The sequence below is a fragment of the Denticeps clupeoides genome, chromosome 15 (genome assembly GCF_900700375.1).
Source record: "Denticeps clupeoides chromosome 15, fDenClu1.1, whole genome shotgun sequence".
In the NCBI taxonomy this organism is placed as follows: domain Eukaryota; kingdom Metazoa; phylum Chordata; class Actinopteri; order Clupeiformes; family Denticipitidae; genus Denticeps; species Denticeps clupeoides.
This window is the reverse complement of record NC_041721.1, coordinates 15995162-16014107: the sequence shown is the minus strand read 5'-3', so window position 1 is coordinate 16014107 and position 18946 is coordinate 15995162. Positions and strand designations below refer to the sequence as shown.

The 18946-nt window shown below is 43.9% G+C and overlaps 2 protein-coding genes across 3 annotated transcripts in view; one reads left to right on the top strand and one right to left on the bottom strand.

Moving 5' to 3' along the window:
- Positions 1–1249: 1249 nt before the first annotated feature.
- On the bottom strand, positions 1250–4485 carry LOC114765062 (tetraspanin-8-like). Of its 2 annotated transcripts, none has more exons than XM_028955120.1 (9): positions 4222–4485; positions 3994–4056; positions 3347–3463; positions 3171–3245; positions 2436–2531; positions 2233–2349; positions 2033–2071; positions 1855–1941; positions 1250–1740 (listed from the first exon to the last, which is right to left on the bottom strand). In XM_028955120.1, exons 1-9 carry the CDS (start codon positions 4279–4281, stop codon positions 1588–1590), a joined length of 807 nt encoding a protein of 268 aa, XP_028810953.1. In that variant the 5' UTR covers positions 4282–4485; the 3' UTR covers positions 1250–1587. The 2 variants fall into 2 exon arrangements, with proteins under 2 accessions (XP_028810953.1, XP_028810954.1); XM_028955121.1 differs by having other exon boundaries at positions 1855–1938; positions 4222–4437.
- A 3850-nt stretch (positions 4486–8335) lies between these two features.
- Positions 8336–18946, top strand: part of ptprr (protein tyrosine phosphatase receptor type R) — a 38943-nt gene continuing 28332 nt past the window's right edge. Inside the window, exons 1-2 of the mRNA XM_028954458.1 lie at positions 8336–8491; positions 9210–9520. Coding sequence (XP_028810291.1) covers positions 8431–8491; positions 9210–9520 — 372 coding nt within the window. The 5' untranslated portion in view covers positions 8336–8430. The remainder of the gene's footprint in view (positions 8492–9209; positions 9521–18946) is intronic.

Below are 18946 nucleotides of genomic sequence, written 5' to 3'. Positions count from 1 at the left end.
CATGTCCTGCTGGGGCCACATGCTTTTAAGGGTCCTTCAATTTTATCCCAGATTCAACCTGTGTGGCTTTTAAAATATACAAATTCACCCACCTCTGGCCGTTTCTAGGTGCCACATCCATCCTACGCCATCCTTGGCCATTGGGCCATAATATAAGGCATCACCATCCTGTGACTCCATTCGCCACCATCATAACATACACACTCTCAGGAGGGTTAACTGTCTGAACACATGTACTCCATCTGACTGTCTCGAAGGTTTTGGGATGGTAAAACTGACTGATTTGTGGTTGTCTCATGTATTCCAGCATTGCACCTTTGGTTACGAGTTCGCTTCCTTTCTCACTAGGTCACCTACCACAAAAAAATTGTCCTCTGCATTTAACCCATCACCTTGTGTACAGTGGGCAGCCATGAATTTGAATTTGAACCTGCAACCTTTCCAATACAAGAAATGGCAGAAATGGCCTTTGATATAAATACTTAGCTATTGTCCTAATAATATTTCTTTCCGACTAACTGGCCAAACACCTAATTATTGGGCCAAGGTCGGTGCCGTTATCAGGCTCAGAAGACTCCCTTCCACACTTGCTGTCCTTCTGCTAGACAGTAGGTTGACCTTGGCCTGTGGTTCACCTCCAGGCATTGAGCAGGGAGGGCGCTGTCTGGATCTCAGCTCCAATTATCCTGCATGTGGCTCACACAGAGATAAGATACAAAGATAAGCCTGCAAGTGTCATGACATGATAAAGATACATTCCAAAAAAAAAAGATTTACCCTCCTTGGGTTGGCAGCACACGATAAATGCAGAGGTTGAAATATGAAATGAGAATACATAAAGTGTCTTCTTCAAAATAATCCAGTGTAGGGTCAAAAGTTATGCAAATAATCAGTACCCTACATCTAATATGAACTTATATAATAAATTCCTCTAATTATATATTTAACTGGAAAACAGCAACCCATAAAAATCAATAATAATCTATAGTAATTTAATTCTTAAGAAATCCCCTTATGTGTCTAAGGAGAAGTTTTCAATGATGTTCGTGTTCTTTTATTGGTAATGACAAATGAATCACGTCCACTGTGAAAGAGCCGTGCAGCTTAGCGAGGCAGACTGACCAGTCAGAACACCTAGAGAACGTTCCAAAGAAGATAGCAAAAAGGGGGCGGAGAATCAATGGGAGGTGCTGTCGAGGTTCGAAAACTAAATATAAGCACAGAATGAGAAAAATAGACTCACAGTCAATTTATTCAGGAATTACATTTATTAAACTATAGCGTGTCTGCTGGAAAAAAAGGGCAAAAATGCAAAGCCCAGCCCCCAATGACAAAGCACTGTAGAGTACTTTAACACAGAAAAAAAAAAAAGAAAACAAATCTCAGATGGATTGTCTCATGGTACCTGGACAGGAACAATTAGTAGATATAATTGACAAAGCAAAAGCTTGACCACCGCAAAAACAACACAAGGAATGTATCCATATTGGGTTCTGATTGTCGAGTAGTAATATAGCCTTATGAAACACAAACAAGAAATAAAAAAAAAAAAAAAAAAACTGCATTCGTATTTCAGCAACCCCTCTTCTACCAGCCATGACCTCCGTCAGATTTGCTGGATTCATTGATGAGTTCGCTGTACTTGGGAGGATGAGAACTTAGACTGAAGATCATGGGACGCCTGAATTTCGGAGGCTTCATCTGCACGAGCAGGAGGCTGGACATCACGACTCCCAGAAGCTGTGGAGTAAAAAGGTTACAGTCAGGGGGTCACCACTGGCTGAGGCCTATTTTACAGTGGAGATGGCTCCACAACTACAATACACGGGACGGCCGAATGTTGTCAGTACTCACTGCCAAAGCAGCCAGTCCAAAGCAGATACCCAGCCAGATGTCAAAGATTTTCACCACATAGTTCACCAGCATTGGTCCACAAGACTGCTTGACATGCAACAAAAAGAGCATTGATGGCACAGTATTACTGTGGGTTCTTAAAAAATATTCCATGTTGCATATTGGTAAAAGACATTACCTGGGTGTACACCATAGTCACACGCTGCGAGAAGAGAGTCTAAAGTAAAAGATAAAACAATTACAGGACTTCATAACTTGAAATATGACTTTAAACGACAAGTAACAGAACAGTGCACAAAACAAAAAAGTACAATATTTATGACATTTTCCTCAAACTATATTAATTTGCTCATTTATGTGGAACTTGTGACAACTCACCTCATAAGGGGTCAAGGACACACTGTCACAATTTTCAAACTCGTCGTCCTGACAGACGCAGGACTGAGGGATACGTTGCCAGTCTTTATATCCATTGAAGATCCCACAGCACTTGAACTGGACGACAGAGAGAGGGGTCAGGATCGTGAATAATGCAGGCTTATCCCCAGCAGCGAGGCTATACTCTCACGGGCCATAGTCACCTGGGCCTGAAGCAACTCTGCCATGTGCCTGGTGCTGGGCGGAGTCCTGTCCAACGGCACCAAACTCCTGAAATACGACTCCACGGCTTCCTCCATCTGTGAAGGAAGATACAGAAATCAGAAAGGTTCATATAGGTTTGAGGGATAGTCCCCCTGGAGCAGGTCAGTGGCACAATGGTAGTAAGTTGTAGTAAGTGAACCTGTGAATATTGTGGTCCTCTGGTGCATATGTGCTTGTGTTACACATAATCTGCGAGTACACAGTCTGTTTAATGCTACGGTAAAATCCTAAAGGTCGTGCTAAACCACATGTTCACCATCAAGACTGACGCACTGGTTGCGCGTCACAACCAGTCTTGGGTTTCTCATGCTGAGATGTAAGGTATAGCACCAGTCAAGGCGTGTGCAGAGTTCACGCAGCATATTAACACCAACCTACCAGCCAATCAGAAAACAGCATTGCTTGCTTCCAGGTAAATTATGAAACAAGTTAAACATCTAATCCATGCAACCGCATGGATTCGAAAATGCCTGGAGTTGATTTTGATTTTATGGTTTCTGAACAAAACACACTTGCCTGTGATCAGATAATGAGAGCTGATGTCATGGAATAGAACCAAAGGGAAGGACCACCCTATTTATTTATTTTATTTCAAATTCTATGTTAATCATATTTCCAGTTGTATATTCTGGTTATGCACTCAGGGATGGACATTAAATGCAGAAAACGTGTACCTGTGGACGGATGATTGCAGACGGCACTGCAAAGCGAAGCATAACTGAGCAGGCCAGGCACATGCCTACAAAGAACTTGACACAAAGTTCACGGTCAGAGTCTCTGCTCACACATCCTGCTTTATAAAAGAAAGAAATAAAAAAACAGGGCGGAAACACGAAGCGGACAAACTCACTACGATCAGCATGGACTTCTTCTCTTTGTGTGCACCATACGCTCCCAGCAGCGCAATGATTATCGTGAGCGCACCAACAAGGTACAAGTAGAAGATTCCCATCTTCCTTTCCTCAAACTGTAATAAATAACAGCAATGTTTACACAATGCAAAGGATTTAAAAAAAAAAAACTACACTTTCAACAAAAGCTGGGCCCAAAATAACCAATCATACTACAGTGACTCAACATCTACATATATTACCCTAATGTGAAACAAACAACTGCAAAACGGGAAATTATTCAACCGCAGCCCCACCCCTGCTTGTATAGCTGAAAGTATGGAGACAATAAAAAAATATATATTATTTAAATTTTTACATGTAGTAAAATTCCAACCTGATGCATGTTCATTTACATTTACAGCATTTATCAGACGCCCTTATCCAGAGCGATATCAGTAGTGACAGGGACGGTCCCCCTGGAGACTAAGGGTTAAGTGTCTCGCCCAAGGACTCAATGGTAGTAAGGAGGGGGGGGGTTGAACTCGCTAGGCTACTAACACACACCCTAATAATACAGAATATAACATGCTGACATTAAGCTACGTTAAGCGCTATCTGTCCCCGTTCCCTCGGCAGTCTCCTATGACGTCGCGCCTCGTCTTACCTCCGCCTCGTTGGTGAAAACATGACACAGGAGACCCAGGGAGAAGATGACCCCGCCAACAACCTAAACAGTGGGGGGAAGTTCGAAAAAGAACGTTTTCAGAACGTTGGAAGACAACCCACGTCGTTCTCAGCGAGCACCCGGATGTGTGGACAGAAGCGGGCACAAAAAACGCTTTCGTTTTTAATGACAAACAAAGCGCACACGTCAAGCAAAAGGAGAACTTACCACAAAAAGCTGGTTGAAGAAAATGAAGAGTGCTTTGAGAAGAGAATTCGCCGAAACCATCGTGGCAGCGACGACAGACCGCGTACGTGCGCAGTCGGGACAAAACGCCTTCAACGTCGCTTGCCGGAAAACGACTCTTTTAAATGAGTCATTTGACTGAACGAACTGAGTCGGTTCTTCTAAGCGAACGGACGTACAAATGTTTCAAGTACGTTTTGTTTACGAGCGAAGGGTTCTGCTACATTTTAACGTTACTTTACCTTGTGCAGATCCAGGGAAAACTCGGCCAGCATGAAACTACAATATCCAGAAGTTTATTTCAGTGTGCAGAAACCCCACTGAACTGGTTCTGGGCTTCATTCTTGTACACTTCTCCATCTGGGAACACCCCCTGTTTCTCTCTATTTCTTCCCACACCTCTGTTCGACAATATTTCTCACCCATACATGGTAATTAATGTGTGTGACCTAAGCCTGGTCTATGTAACATGTGTACTTAAGAATTTTTTCTGGACATGTCTCTGTCTGTGCATCTTCGAGTATGTGTTGTTTATTCTGTGTGTTTATATGCTCCGCTATTATATGGTTGTGTCTGCTTATAGTTACAGTTACAGCCTTTACCAGACGCCCTTATCCAGAGAGAAAGTAAAAAAAAAATGTGCAAGATTCTGGAGGGATAGAGTCCAGTGATGTAGACACCGAGGTAACGGAAGCTGTCCACTCTCTCCACTGGGCTCCTGTTGATGACAGGGTCTGGTAGGTCCTCTCCTGCTTGGTACTAGCAGGAGTTCACTATTAACTCCTTTGTCTTGCTGACGTTCAGGTGGAGATTGTTCCTCTGGCACCAATTCTCCAGATTTCCAACCTCCTCCAGGTAGGCCGTCTCATCGTTGTCAGAGATCAGGCCCACCACGACGGTGTCGTCAGCAGTGGTTGCACAGCAGGGGGCTCAAAACGCAGCCCTGGGGGGCTCCAGTGCTGAAGGTGATGGAGGCTGAGACATGTCCGCCCATCCTTACTGCCTGTGGTCTCCCGGTTAGGAAGTTGGAGATCCACTGACAGAGAGATGAGCTGAGTCCCAGGTGCTCCAGCTTGGTGGTGAGTGTGGAAGGGATTATCGTGTTAAATGCTGAACTGTAGTCGATGAAAAGCATTTTAACATAATTTCCCTTCCGAGTGTCCAGGTGGGTGAGTGCTGTGTGGAGGAGATGTGAGATGGCGTCGTCTGTACAGCGGTTTGGGCGGTAAGCAAACTGCAGTGGGTCGAGTGTGTCCGGTAGTGAAGACTCACTCACAACTCCACCAACTGCTTCCTACAGAAGTTCTCAGTCGACCTCATCACAAATGGGGACAACAAGGAGTACTGAGAACTGACACGGGACTTTGTGGACTGGTGCCTGCAGAACTACCTCCAGATCAACATTGGAAAGACCAAGGAACTGAGCATCCAGAGTATGGACATTGAGGCTGTGGAGAGCTACAGGTACCTTGGTGCTCCGCTGATCCAGAGGGCCAGAGGATCCCTTCTGGACCCAGTGGAGGTGGTGAGTGACAGGAGAATGGTGGCTAAGCTGTCATCCCTTTTGGACAACATCTCCCACCCCATGCAGGAGACTCTGACAGCACTGAGCAGCTCCTTCAGTGGCAGAGCCCAGGATGTGGGACGGAGAGATTCAGAAGGTCTTTCCTGCCAACCACCGTCAACAACAGATACACACTGTACATAGACTAACAAACACACACATCCAATACAACCTTTATGTTTTTTTTATGTGCAATATGTGTATATTTATGTCCACTCTGTATATATGTACACGTACATATATTCTATGTATAAAGATATGCACAAATATAATGTTATGTATATACAGATATTTTTAATACTCTGATTTTGATTTTATTCTTTGATATCACCACTATGAAACAGTAAATCTGTTTTGACTTTTTTGACGTTTTAAATCCTTGGGGACTTGGCCGCTTTCTTTTCAAGTAAGGGTTTGGTGAGTCTTAGGTAATTTGAACCAGCAAGGATCACAGAGCCTTGAGTAACCTGAGTCAGAGGACACAACAAATGATTCAAGAGTGTCACACTTGTTCCACATTTTTCCACATTTTTCTTACAATTCAGAGCTGTAGATACTTTAATCTGTTTTTTCCCCAATGGGTTAATATTCTCTTCCTTCTGGCCAAGTAGCACTTGTGGTCATTTTTTACACGTGGAGTTGGATTTGTTGGCCACTAGATGTCGCTGCAAGGCCGGACTTTTTGGGGAGCAACATGGCTCATCATCCATGGTCCATAGGGTGGTGGTAAACAATACACTGTCCGAGCTCATGGAGTCAGACCCATGCAGGAAATGCTGTCAAGATATTAAGAAATTGGAGATACACCTGGTGTCAGGCAAAGAATATTGAGGATGGCGAATTTATAGCAAAGCAATGGCAGACATGCATAATGTGGTGTTGTGGAAATAAGAATACACAAAAAAACTGAGCACAGTACAACACAACAATGCAAAGATTAAAGAATCCTTAGTAATCTCACAACTGGACTACTGTAACTCCCTTCTAGCTGGTCTACCACTATGTACCATCCGACCTCTACAACTCATACAAAATGCAGCAGCACGACTGATCTTCAACCTTCCCAAGTTCTCCCACACCACCCCTCTGCTACGTTCCCTCCACTGGCTCCCAGTAGCTGTACGCATCAGGTTCAAAATACTGATGCTGGCCTACAAAGCCAGACATGGAGCAGCACCATCCTACCTCACAGCCCTTATTACACCTCGCACTGCACCTCGTATACTCCGAGCCTCCAGTACTGCTCGCCTGGTCCCTCCATCTCTGAAGGTAAAAGGAAAACATTCATCCAGACTCTTCTCCGTCTTGGCCCCTCGGTGGTGGAATGAACTTCCCCTCGAGGTCAGAACAGCTCAGTCACTGAGCACCTTCAAACGACAGCTCAAGACCTTCCTCTTTAAAGAATATTTAGATTAAATTGTAATTTTCTTGTTGTCGAACTTTTGTGTACAGAATCTACAACAGAGTGAATAAAATAGATGTATTCATAGTTGGGGGTCCTAGTGAACCGGAATTGATCTCTTCATCAATGGTAACTTGAAAGCACGTTGTAAGTCGCTCTGGATAAAGGCGTCTGCCAAATGCCGTAAATGTAAATGTAAATGTAAATGTAGAATGGAAATATACACGTATACACAGAGGACTGGGGTAGCACTGTCTTGAGCAAATGGCGTGGCACGTAGCATCTCTCCGCCAGGTGGCGACATTTCACAATGTTTCCGTTTTTGCGCTCAGGCTCATTTGAAAGTGAGAGCAATTCATTTAAGCGACAGTAAATTGAGCATGTAATGTTTTTTTTAATCCAGCGTTGCTTCTGTGAACTTACTTAACTAATGGTGCCAAACGGACATGACGTTATCATGACAATGCAATTTTTTTATGTCCGGAATATGACTGCTAAAGTGCCAGAATACAAGGTCTCTGACATGGATGAGGTGGCTACGATGATCTCTGGATATCTGAACAGATTTCAGGAGCAAAGGAGAGGGAAGGCAGAGCACAAAAAAGAATAAGATTTATTTTTTTTTGCATAATGGGGTCACTTCAAATTCAAATTTTATTTGTCACATAAATAATCATACACGGTCTGATATGCAGTGAAATGCTTTAAAATATCACTTGTGAAATGTCAGGGAATCTGGAAAATGTCTCCACTTTAGGACATTTCTGGATACTTGCATTTTATTTGATCTGAATGAACATGAATGTTTCACTATACGTTTATTATCTGTTCTTCAGAATTGCCTAAAAAGAAAAGACTGAAAAGGTAAATGTCAGCACATTTATCATTTGTTTAGTTATAGGATACAAACATAATTCGACAAAGAAACAAACTGAAACGTAATCCAGCACTGGGATGAAGCAGAATATGACAAAATGGATTCAGAGTACAGAAGGATCCATCAAGTGCATCTCGATTTATTCTCTCCGTGTTACAATAAAGCCACGTTAATTCGTACACGTTAATATCGTCGCCGTGCGCGCCTGCTGCACCCGCATCCAGGCGCGTCGTGCACGCGCGTGCGCGCGCACCCTGCGCGACATGCGGGCGCGTCGGAGCAGATGCGGCTCGCTTCTCCACGTCGCCGCGGCCATTTAGAGAGCGGGGGGACAGACACTTGACAGCCATGTGGGGGAGCGGAGGCTTTCTGGCTACCGCGGCGCTTCTGTTCCAGGTTCACCTCGCAGGTAAGCGCCCACCTTAAATGTCTGCACCGCATTATTTTTTAACCTTCGTTATTGCGTAGCGCATACATCTTTGGCGCGTGTCGGCCAATGGCGAAAACAACAGCTTTTGTGTTATTATTATATATATATATATATATATATAAAAACGCCACAGGCTTGCAGATATTGTAACGGGTGCTGTCGTCCCGCTAGCATCACATTTAATGACCGAGTCAGCGTCACGCCTATTAAAACCAGTCCGGTCCACTCGCGGGTTTGTTGATGTGGGACGAGACTGCTGTGGAAATAAACGTCAGGTTGCGGGTTTTTAACGTGACATACGAACGCCTTGAGTTTTCCTGGGTGTTTTCGGGGCGCCTCCGGGGTTGCCAGGTCTCGCGAGAGTTTAAGCGGTACGAAACCTGGTTTTTTTTTTCTTTGCTATTTCGTGTCCCGAAGAATCTCTACACATTGTACAGAAAACTGTAGAGAATTCTTGGCTAATTGAGATGGAAATTTAGCAAAGCTGCGGCCCGTGGATGTTAAGCGGACCTGGCAACAGAATCCTGTGTCTAAAACAGGTTCAATTGCCGCCTGCGGCCCAATGAGGAGGCGCGGTTCGGCAGCGGGGATAGCGACCGTCCGAAAGCAACGCTGTCGCTGGGGAGAAAAGGTGCAATGTGGAAAAACGTGGAAAAAAAAATTATATATATAAAATTGTTTTCTGCATCTTCACCAGGTGGCTTTTCTGGAGACATTGGAAATGACTTCGGTGGCCCTCACGGAGAGGCGGTGCACCCGGGAGTGGTGTACCGTCACGTGGATATCGATGGCCACGAGAGAACGGTGGACCCTCACAATGGGCCATGGCGCAGGGTCGCCCTCCATGCCCAGTCCCGCGCCAGAGTGGCCAAAATCATTCCTGCTGCCCTCCTGGACTCACGGTTCCGGCCGGCTCCCCGCAGGCATAGCGTCGACTTGCTGGCCGGTATAAATGATGAGGTGCAGGTGGAGAACACCCCCATATCAGCGCGACACACTGTTACCATTGTGAGTGACCTTTGACCTCTTGTGGAATTTGATACTAAAGTCTCTATGGTATTGTGTATCACCAGTAGCATAATATAGATTTTTTTTCAGTAAACATTAAAAAGCTACATTTGCCTTTTAAATGAATCAAAATGACACTTACTAGTAAATTAATTGTAAATTAGTACAACTCTGTTGAAAAATCATTAAACTATCATGCTGAGATATTTGTGAGATACATTTGAAAGTTCGCCGAGCGCGATTTCCGCTCCCGGGGACTGATTGCAGACCCCGCCCCTTCCCGATCACCCGCATTATCCATTTGCCCCAAGTACAGCCCTATCCAGTTCAAATAAAATAGTTTGTGTTTAAGCACCTGCGCCTGGGTCCTTCGCTTCTTTGGTGTCGTGACACATATGTTCCTTTAGGACAACCCTAGAAAAATGCTAGATTTACAATTTGGGAAAATATACAAGGTGTAAGTGAATCTGAGGTTTTACGTATCTCTTATGTGTTAATCTAAAAGTCTGATATATTATAGACAACCCACACAACTGTTCCCTGTTCTGGACATTTGTGTGTGTTTTAGCCTCTCCCAGATGGTCCTCCTGTCTCTCTCAGCTCCTCCCTCCCACAAAGATGCATGATAAACAGCATCTGTTGGAGTAGCAGCGGGTGTGCTGGTGTATGTTTTTATGTCTGCGCATGTGTTTGTCTTAGAGAGCGCCAGACGCAGGCGTACTGCAGGCCAGAGACTGATGCCTGTGACTTATTCCTCTGACTGTGCGTGACCAGTCAACTTCATTTATCTGGGCATGCTCGGGTCAGTCTAGAATGTGCAAATCTTCCAATATCAATATTCACTAATCAGCTTCCAATGTTGCCCAGGCCTCAGTTCACTAATTATTCACTAGTTATGTATTTGAAATGGGCTTCGTCTTCCCCCTGTTCCTGTAAAGCCAGTGTACAGCTTACAGTATAACAGTGTTAATTTGCTGTCCCCTCAAAACAACTAAACAGCCATTAATGTCTAAACTGCTGGCAGCAAAAGTGAGTCCTCCCCTAAGTGATGATGTCCAAATTGTGACCAAAAATGTCAATATTATCCAGCACTGCCTTTACTCTCCATCCATGTGACCGGGAGCAACACGGAGATGAGGTAACGTGACTCCCATAAATTAGCAAGATGGCCACTGTCAGCTGCTCAGTCATTGATTGGCATTCATCAGCTCGACTCAGCTTCTGAGTCGATCTCAGAGATGGTGCCACTGAGCAAAGCACCGTTCCCGGGCGCCTGTCATGGCTGCCCACTGTTCAGCAAGGGTGATGGTTAAAAGCAGAGGACACATTTCGATGTGTCACCATGTGCTGTGCTGCAGTGTTTCACAATGACAATCACTTCACTTAAACTTTCAGTATTCGTATGGCATCACCTTTCTGCGGTATTCTGAGAGAATGTTTTGCTCTGGCTTGCTTTGCTATTCTGCTCTGGCTTGTTGACACACTTTTGCTGGCGGAGCATTGCACAGCGCTCAGATAAGCAGTTTGCCCTTGAGTTTCTCATTGAGCGTCACCAGCGCTGGAGCCTGAAGGAAGAAAACTGCTTTGTTACTCCCCAGTGAGGCAAATGCTTCATCGCGGTCCGAGGAGAGAAGAAGAGCATGATGTCTTCCTGGCTTCCCACCCTCCTGGGATCTCATTGTTTTCCTACGCTTCCTAACTGCTCCTTTATCATTCGTCTTGTTTTTATACTATTTCATCTTCTGTTTTAATCTGATTCTCGTTCCTTTCTCGCCCTCCCTGCCCCCCCATCTCTCTGAATTTGGTTGAACACTCATAAAACATTTTCCCATGCCGCCTCTCAGCGCTGCTGCCAGACAATTAGGGTAATGCACCTGCTGAGAGGTTCGGGAAGGCGTCCTACTTTGGGGGAGTGTAGGAAGAATCGATCCCAGCTCGGCCTGAGAGCTCCCCCCGCCGCAGCTCCCACGCTGCCGGCCTCTCGTTCGCTGATTGCTGAGGGATACTGAAAACTGGAGAGACTTCGAAGAGGCGTCTACAGGTCACAGACTGTCTGTGACTGTGTGTGGGTCTGCGTCACGCCCAGCCTAATTGCGCTTTAGCCAAACACTTCAGGCTCCCTGTTGTATTGATCACACTGATGCTCGAATGCCCTCCTTTTAAAGCAGCCCCCCAATCTAATTACCCAGTCATGCAATTTAGCTCCCGTCCAATCACTGTGAAATCCATAAAAGTACAGGAAAGAGAGTGCACTCCTGGATGCCCTTCAATTGGAAGACATTTCTTCAGCCCAAACCGTTCCTTATCCCTGAGCTATCTTCTTTCTTGTGTTCTCATCGTGCCCACCCTGGGCGGGCGCTCTTGTCAGATGGCCGAGGAGCAAGGCCACGCCCTGAACCCTGGGGCTCATTGTTGTTGTTGGTTGTTTGCCCTCATCTGCTCCCCCTCCACATGAACCTGCCTTGTCAGACTTCCCACTGTTTAGTTTAGTCATGTAATTGCACCTCCATAAGTAAAAAATGTAATAAAAAAGTCCATTTCGAAATGCATGTGACTGAGCGAATCGGAGGAGTGTAAATTAGGCCAGATGAGAAAGCCTCTCCCTCCAGACCCGGGGAGAGACTGTTTAAAAATGCATGGTCTTTAAGAGGGACTAATTGTGGCCATTTCATCACTTAGAGTTGTACTGTCACAGGGCCGCAGGCTGGAGAAGGGCTTTCCTCACAGTCCCGGCTCCGCTGTGTAAGCCGGTGGACACGGACAGCATCAACTCATCAACTCTTCATTATGTGGCTATTAATGAGGTTGAAGCTACTAGTGCGAATTGGGCTCTTTTCTAAATATCCAAGCAACACACTCATAAAGTATAATGCACATACCTTATTTTACAGGTGTGAAGTGAGCCTAGCAAGAGCTTCGTGGATTTGACTACCAGGCTGGTGTGACGGTCTGTTTGCACAGATCTCAGTCTGTGCAAACAGCCCCCCTCAGTGGGTCCAGGTTGTGTGGTATGATGAAGGTTCTGGACTTAATCCAATATCCACAGCTTCTAGTATTGCTCCATTAAAATATCGATGCCATCGACCGAGCCCACGCTGCATGGGCTTCAAAGCTTTTTCTTCTGTTCTGTGAGGAGAAACGAGATATGGTGTACACAGGCCGGGTCTACAACGCATGTTATAAGAGGTGTAGGTCGATACTTTATCGATCCATTATGTTAATCACACTATCTCACTCTATCCCCACAAACACGAACTGGAAGCACCATGAGGAAAGAACTGCATACAGAGTACGCAGTAAAATAGTAATTTTATCCTCTCCTGGGAAGTCATCGCACTTTTTGCAAACCATTTAAGCCCTGCCCACACTATCATCTGGCTTTGTGTCATTATATTAATGATCCACACAGTTGTATTGCATTACACTTACTAGGGCACATATCATTGATTAGGCTATACGCAGGGGTGGGTGATTCGCAGAATATACTCGGTATAGCTTGTAATAAATGACTATATCATGACCTCAATTATAAAAGCTATTGTTAATCAGACACCATGTGCTTTGCTCTCTCTGTCCCATCAATGCAGACAGCTCCATTCCATCACCCATCCAGAAAACTCTCCTGTTGCCTGCACGTTTGTCCTCGTGGTAAAATGATTGGATGAAATCTCTGCTATCAACTTATAATCACTGCTCTAATCAATCTAAGCTCCATCTTGGTTTGAGAGGCCGCTTTATTGCCTTTTTTCTGTTGGTCGCGTCATTAGGTTCAACAAAATTCACCTTGGTGTCCACACATAGCTTTATGACAGAATCTGTGTGCAGTTGCTTCCTGTGCTGCAAGGTCATCTGCTGACCTGGGCACTGATTTCATTAGTTCTTGCTCTCTCTCTCCCTCTCATTCCGTTATTGTGATCATCGAGATTGAGCTGAATTTTATTGTGATCATTCATTGAGATTGTATAATCGGCCAGCAGTATTATATAGTATCAAAAAGCATGATTGAATTAAGCAAAAAAAAAAAAAACTGGGTTGCTTCTGCCACTGTATCATATTAACTGAACCACAAGACATTTCGCTCAACCCTTACTTAAACTCACATTCTGATTCTACCAAAACAGGATAATTACACTCTCAAGCCATCATCCAAAAAAATTACATGTATGGTAGATTCTCACTGAAGGCATCAAAACTATGAATGAACAGATATGTGGACTTATGTACTTAACAAAAAGTGGACACCTGGCCTCCACAGTCACCGGACCTGAACCCAATCCAGATGGTTTGGGGTGAGCTGGACCGCAGAGTGAAGGCAAAGGGGCCAACAAGTGCTAAACACCTCTGGGAACTCCTTCAAGACTGTTAGAAAAGAGAACGTGTGTCCAAACTTTTGGCCTGTACTGTACACCCTTTTTAGGAATTAATTGTAATGTGACCAACCCAATAGCAGGAAATACATGATCCTTTTAAGAAACATAAACCAAATATTACCATAACATTACTACCACAACTATTTTTCTAATATTACTACCAACAGTTATGGGTACATGTCTGTATTGTTGCAGAAACAGACCACGCATCATCAGAAATTATGGCTCGACAGCAGTAACACACTTGAGGTTGTTCTACACACACATGAGGTCAAATGGTAAAGCAAAACCATGACTATGTATTAATGTTGCGCTGATTTGCAGCTAATGTGACCCGACCACCTGCAGGTTAAGGCTGCTGAGATTCTCCGGCTTATTGTGTCACGCTCGCCGTGTGTCTGGCCCCGGTGCCAGTATGGCACGGGCAGGGGGCCGAAACGGGAAATGAGGGACGGGGAGGGGGATTACGCAGGACCTCTGAGCCGTGCAGGTGGAAATCAGCCATTTGCAGGAAGCACGGATCGTCCCACCTCTCCGTCTTTTTAATAAATCAGAGTGATGGTGAGAGAGCGATAGATGCAGCAGCCCTGCCTTAAATAAACACCCATTAGGCCAGGCTGCAAGGTGTATTTGGTTTACCCTCCAAATATTAATAACACACAGCCAAGCGCTTTTAATCACAGCGAGACACACCGTTGTCCTCGATGAGAGGCTCATGCACATTTCATTCAAGCACAATGTACTTAAGGCGACCTTTTTCGTGGAAACTGTTTCGGACTGAGCTGTTTACTGCTCATGGGTTTGAGAACAAGATTACATGTGATTACTCAACTGATGTGATTATTTCCCCCCCAGCATCATCCATCACCACAGCGGTCCCTGCTTCAATATCCTGTCCTGTAGATATTAAGGATGGGGGGATGACAACAGACACTTCTCAGGGCAAAGAAGGGTTTTTTAAGAGGTATATGACATAAGAACATGGCTGATTTGTGCATGTGTGCTTGGTCTCAAGGACGCAGTGAACCTGGTATCATCCTCCACGGAGCAGTGTAGCAGGGACGACACATAAATAAAATACTCAGCCTGACCCAGAGCGGGGTGGAGAGAACAGGACAGAGCAAAAGGGAATTGGGGGAATGGTACTGAATTGTGATTAAACTGAGAAAACATCAATGAGCATCCATCCACACACACACACACACACACACACACACACACACACACACACATACACACACATTGTTTTGCTCATTGATATAAATAAACAGTCAAATATCATATGCTTTGGATAAGGGTGTCTGATAAATGCTGTAAATGTAAATGTATGAAAAATGCCAAAAAAAGTACAGTCTGCCATGACTAATTAACATATTTAAATAAGAATCTAATAAGAATCTGACCCAAAATTTGGAATTAAGAGTGCAAGAACGTGTCTCAATCCCTTCTTCTCCATTCCTCAGACAAACCATTTAATCGTATTTGTCAGTATTATATTAGCCTGTATTATATTTAAATACATGCATTAGGACATATTTTGTGCTGATGACATAGCACATGGTGGGAGACAAACTGTGTACCCTTTTTATTGTTGTTTAAGCAAACCATATAATGAATATATTCTACTATCCTAAAACAACATGCATGTTGTGTCAGATACTCAGATTTAAAGCAGTATGAAGTAGTGGAATTTTCAGCCAAATACCGGTATGTGCGCTACACTCTGATAGTAGCTACTCTCTGATTCCTCCTCAGAATGATTAATGATGTTAATGGTTGCGACGTTTACTTAAGCCTACTTGCCTTGAATGTCACTTGTATCATTATTGTAAGCTTCACTCCAAACAAGCATCATTTGCTGTGTTGTTATTGCCATGTCCACAGATTACACCTTTGGTAGCGTAATGGTAGGCCTATAAAAAGTGTGACCTGATATTTCTGACTCTTGACTTACCTTACTTTTTGGCTTTTTAAAATCCAAAGTCCCTCAGAGCGTACTGGGTGAATCTTGACAGTTGAGGGCGTGTTCAGAAGGGCGCTTTTTTCAGTAAGTGGCATGCCGTTTTTGAGGATTGAACAGCTTTTTTACACCGCTTTCTTGCTTTTATACTGCTTTCTTGCTACTTTTGCACTCCCTTTAAAAATACATTTTGAACCTGCCGATTGGTGTTGAGTCATTCGCGAATTATCTTTTAAGGGAACATAATGAACTGGTTCACACCACTGGACCACTGATGCGTGGCTATGGATCCTGCTAAAGTTCATTGTGCAATGACCAGTGTAGCAGTAACAGATTGCAGGGTCGTGATTAAATGTGCAACAACAGTGAACATTCAGATGGTCGGGGTGTGAGGTGTAGTGACATGTCCAGGTGTTGTGTTCAAGTGTACCTGGGACTCCACCGCAAAACCTCACATACAGTAGGACATAGCATGTAACATGTAGTGTATAAAACCTGAGTTTGACAAAATTAGTGACTCTCATAGCTTCAATTTGCGAGGGAATGGTGAATGTTCATAGTGAATTCTTCCCTGAATGTACTGTGAGGGACCACTCATTGAGTCGAGAAGACCAGTTAAATAGCATACCATAGGACAGGACACTTAAAACATCATGATTTATAAACAAGTTTATTTTTACAAATGTGTTTGTTAAAGGAGCACAGACACAACACTTGGTTCAGTCGCAGGCTCCTCCCACCAAGCCCTGGATGATTCGGTGATTCGATGAATGAATTTTTCAACAAATCTTTTTAGTGAAATGATTCTAAAGATACATTACATCTAAAAGGACTGCCGTGTCCATCACTACTGCAGATTATTGGTTTTGTTGGCCTGCCATAATGGAGGGGGAAGGGGAAGGTGCGCCATGGTGGCCCATCATAGGAAATTTACGTATAATTATTATTACTACTACTTAATAGGCTTTGCGATGCAATTAAATTCATGTTGACTTGTTTGCTTATTAAGACGCTTTAATACAAACTAGTTTTAAGAAACGTTTTTTTCCCTTGACTTTTTTATGATACTGCCTCTTACACAGGCCTCTGCTATGCCGCTTACTGAGGTAAATTTAAATATATATTAATGCATTCATTGATAAAATAGCACAATGGATGGGAGATGTTTGTTTTAGAATGGGGGTGATTTTGACTTTTTATTTCAGGGGGATGACATCTCTTTTAACCAATGAGAATGTCTTATGAGAACTAAATGTGAACTAAATAATTTTTTTTTTTTTATTTTAGAATGGTCTTACCTCTGCAATGAAAATTAGTTCCCTTTAGGTTCTAGGTAGTTCTGTTGTTGCTAAGCAACATGAGTTTGCAGTTTGGTAACTATCAATCCACTTGATGTTTCGACATATGTTAAGGTGGAATGACGTTAATAGACCGGCTCCTTCTATATAATATAAATAGCCTAATATCATACGTACGTACACATCAGGCGGCCGGCCATAAGTTCTGAATGACAGAAGCCTCAGTAGCAACATGGAGGACCAGCGCAGTCCTCCTTCATCATCCCCAAACGCCCCTCTCTGCCGGCTCATCATTTATTCAGTCACATATTACTGAGCGGTGCTGCCAACCACAGCAGCAGCTTAATGCCACTTGCCTCGCAGCACCAACAGGGCAACAGGGTTTTATGGGGCACATTCCAAATGGATCTGAATTACATAGCTCTGGTATTCACATCAGATGGGAAGAAGTTTGACAAAAAGGAAAACACTCACTTTGGATAAATGATATATTTCTTTTTGGAGGGCTTTACCGGCCCTGCTGTTAGCTGCAGAAATGGCAACTAAGGTCTGAAATGAAGCCTCTCGAAAATAAAAAGAATCATGTTACATACTGAATAAGGTAGAAGGTGATTATTGATACATTATCTACATTAGGCACACAGAATGTGAGGATTTGTGTTTATTCAATCCGTCATATATGCTGATGTAATTTTGTTGAGTACGGTTAATTACAAAAAACCCCCAAATTTTACCTTCAATTCTGTCAGAAATGGATTCTCAAGTCAATGTTCTTTTTACTGTCAGTAGTTGGTTGGGCTGGTTATTATGATAGCAAATGACCAATATATTCTATAATATATATTATATTTGTTATACATTGATAAACTGTGCTAAAGGATAGAAATGAAAAGGAATGACATTTAGATGAGTACAGAGGCAGTAAGATGGTGGTTCTCCCTGCTCTGTCCTGGTGCTTGGGTGTATCTGAGTCCCCTTTTTTCCTTGTCACGTTTGAAAATGGCAGAAGCCCCAGAGGCTGCTCTCCTACAGTGTAATTGTGTCTGACAAGAGTCTCCTTAACAGAAATAGCCCAGCTGTTTGTTTTAGCTCCGCGTATCATCTGTAGAGAGGGTTTCGGTCACGTGACCTGTCCCCGTGAGTCACATGTTGACAGCTGAAGGCTTGAAAGCTTTGTGAAGTGAGTGGGGAAAAAAGTGAATTGGAGGACAGGATGGAGGGCAGAAGAAAGAAATCTGTGACAGAGGCGGATCAACAGGGGTTGCCAGTGACCTCTGGTCTCTTCTGTGGTTACTTAAAAAAAGCACTGCAATGCGCTTGTGTGTGTGTGTGTGTGTCCAGCCTATTATAGATGTGAATGTAGCTTCTTTATGAGCATGTGTGAGCATGTGTCCACACATTTGTTGTGCATATGCGCCTCCATTGTGCGCAGTGTGTGGGTGTGTATTGCCTCCCAGCCGCTCAGTCTGCTCCTCTCCTGTTTTATTTGGCCTGGCAGTGTGGATTGCAGCATGCAATCGATGAGTATTGACCAGAACTGGCGCAGAAGCGCCAAGCTCAAATACTGTTATCAGGTGGTGCTCAGAAGGTGATGGGGAATGGATGGAGCCTTGCTGTGCAATGGGATTCAAAGGTGAAAGGTTAAGGCATGTTCCAAGCATGAAAAAGATACATGCCTTGTCCTCTTGCACACTTTATTAGGTTTTTGTGGTCACAGAATATGCCTGGAATTTGAAACTGCTTGATTCCAGTAGGGTCTCAGCTTCTAGGGTATAGGGTCTAGACATTTCTCAGATTA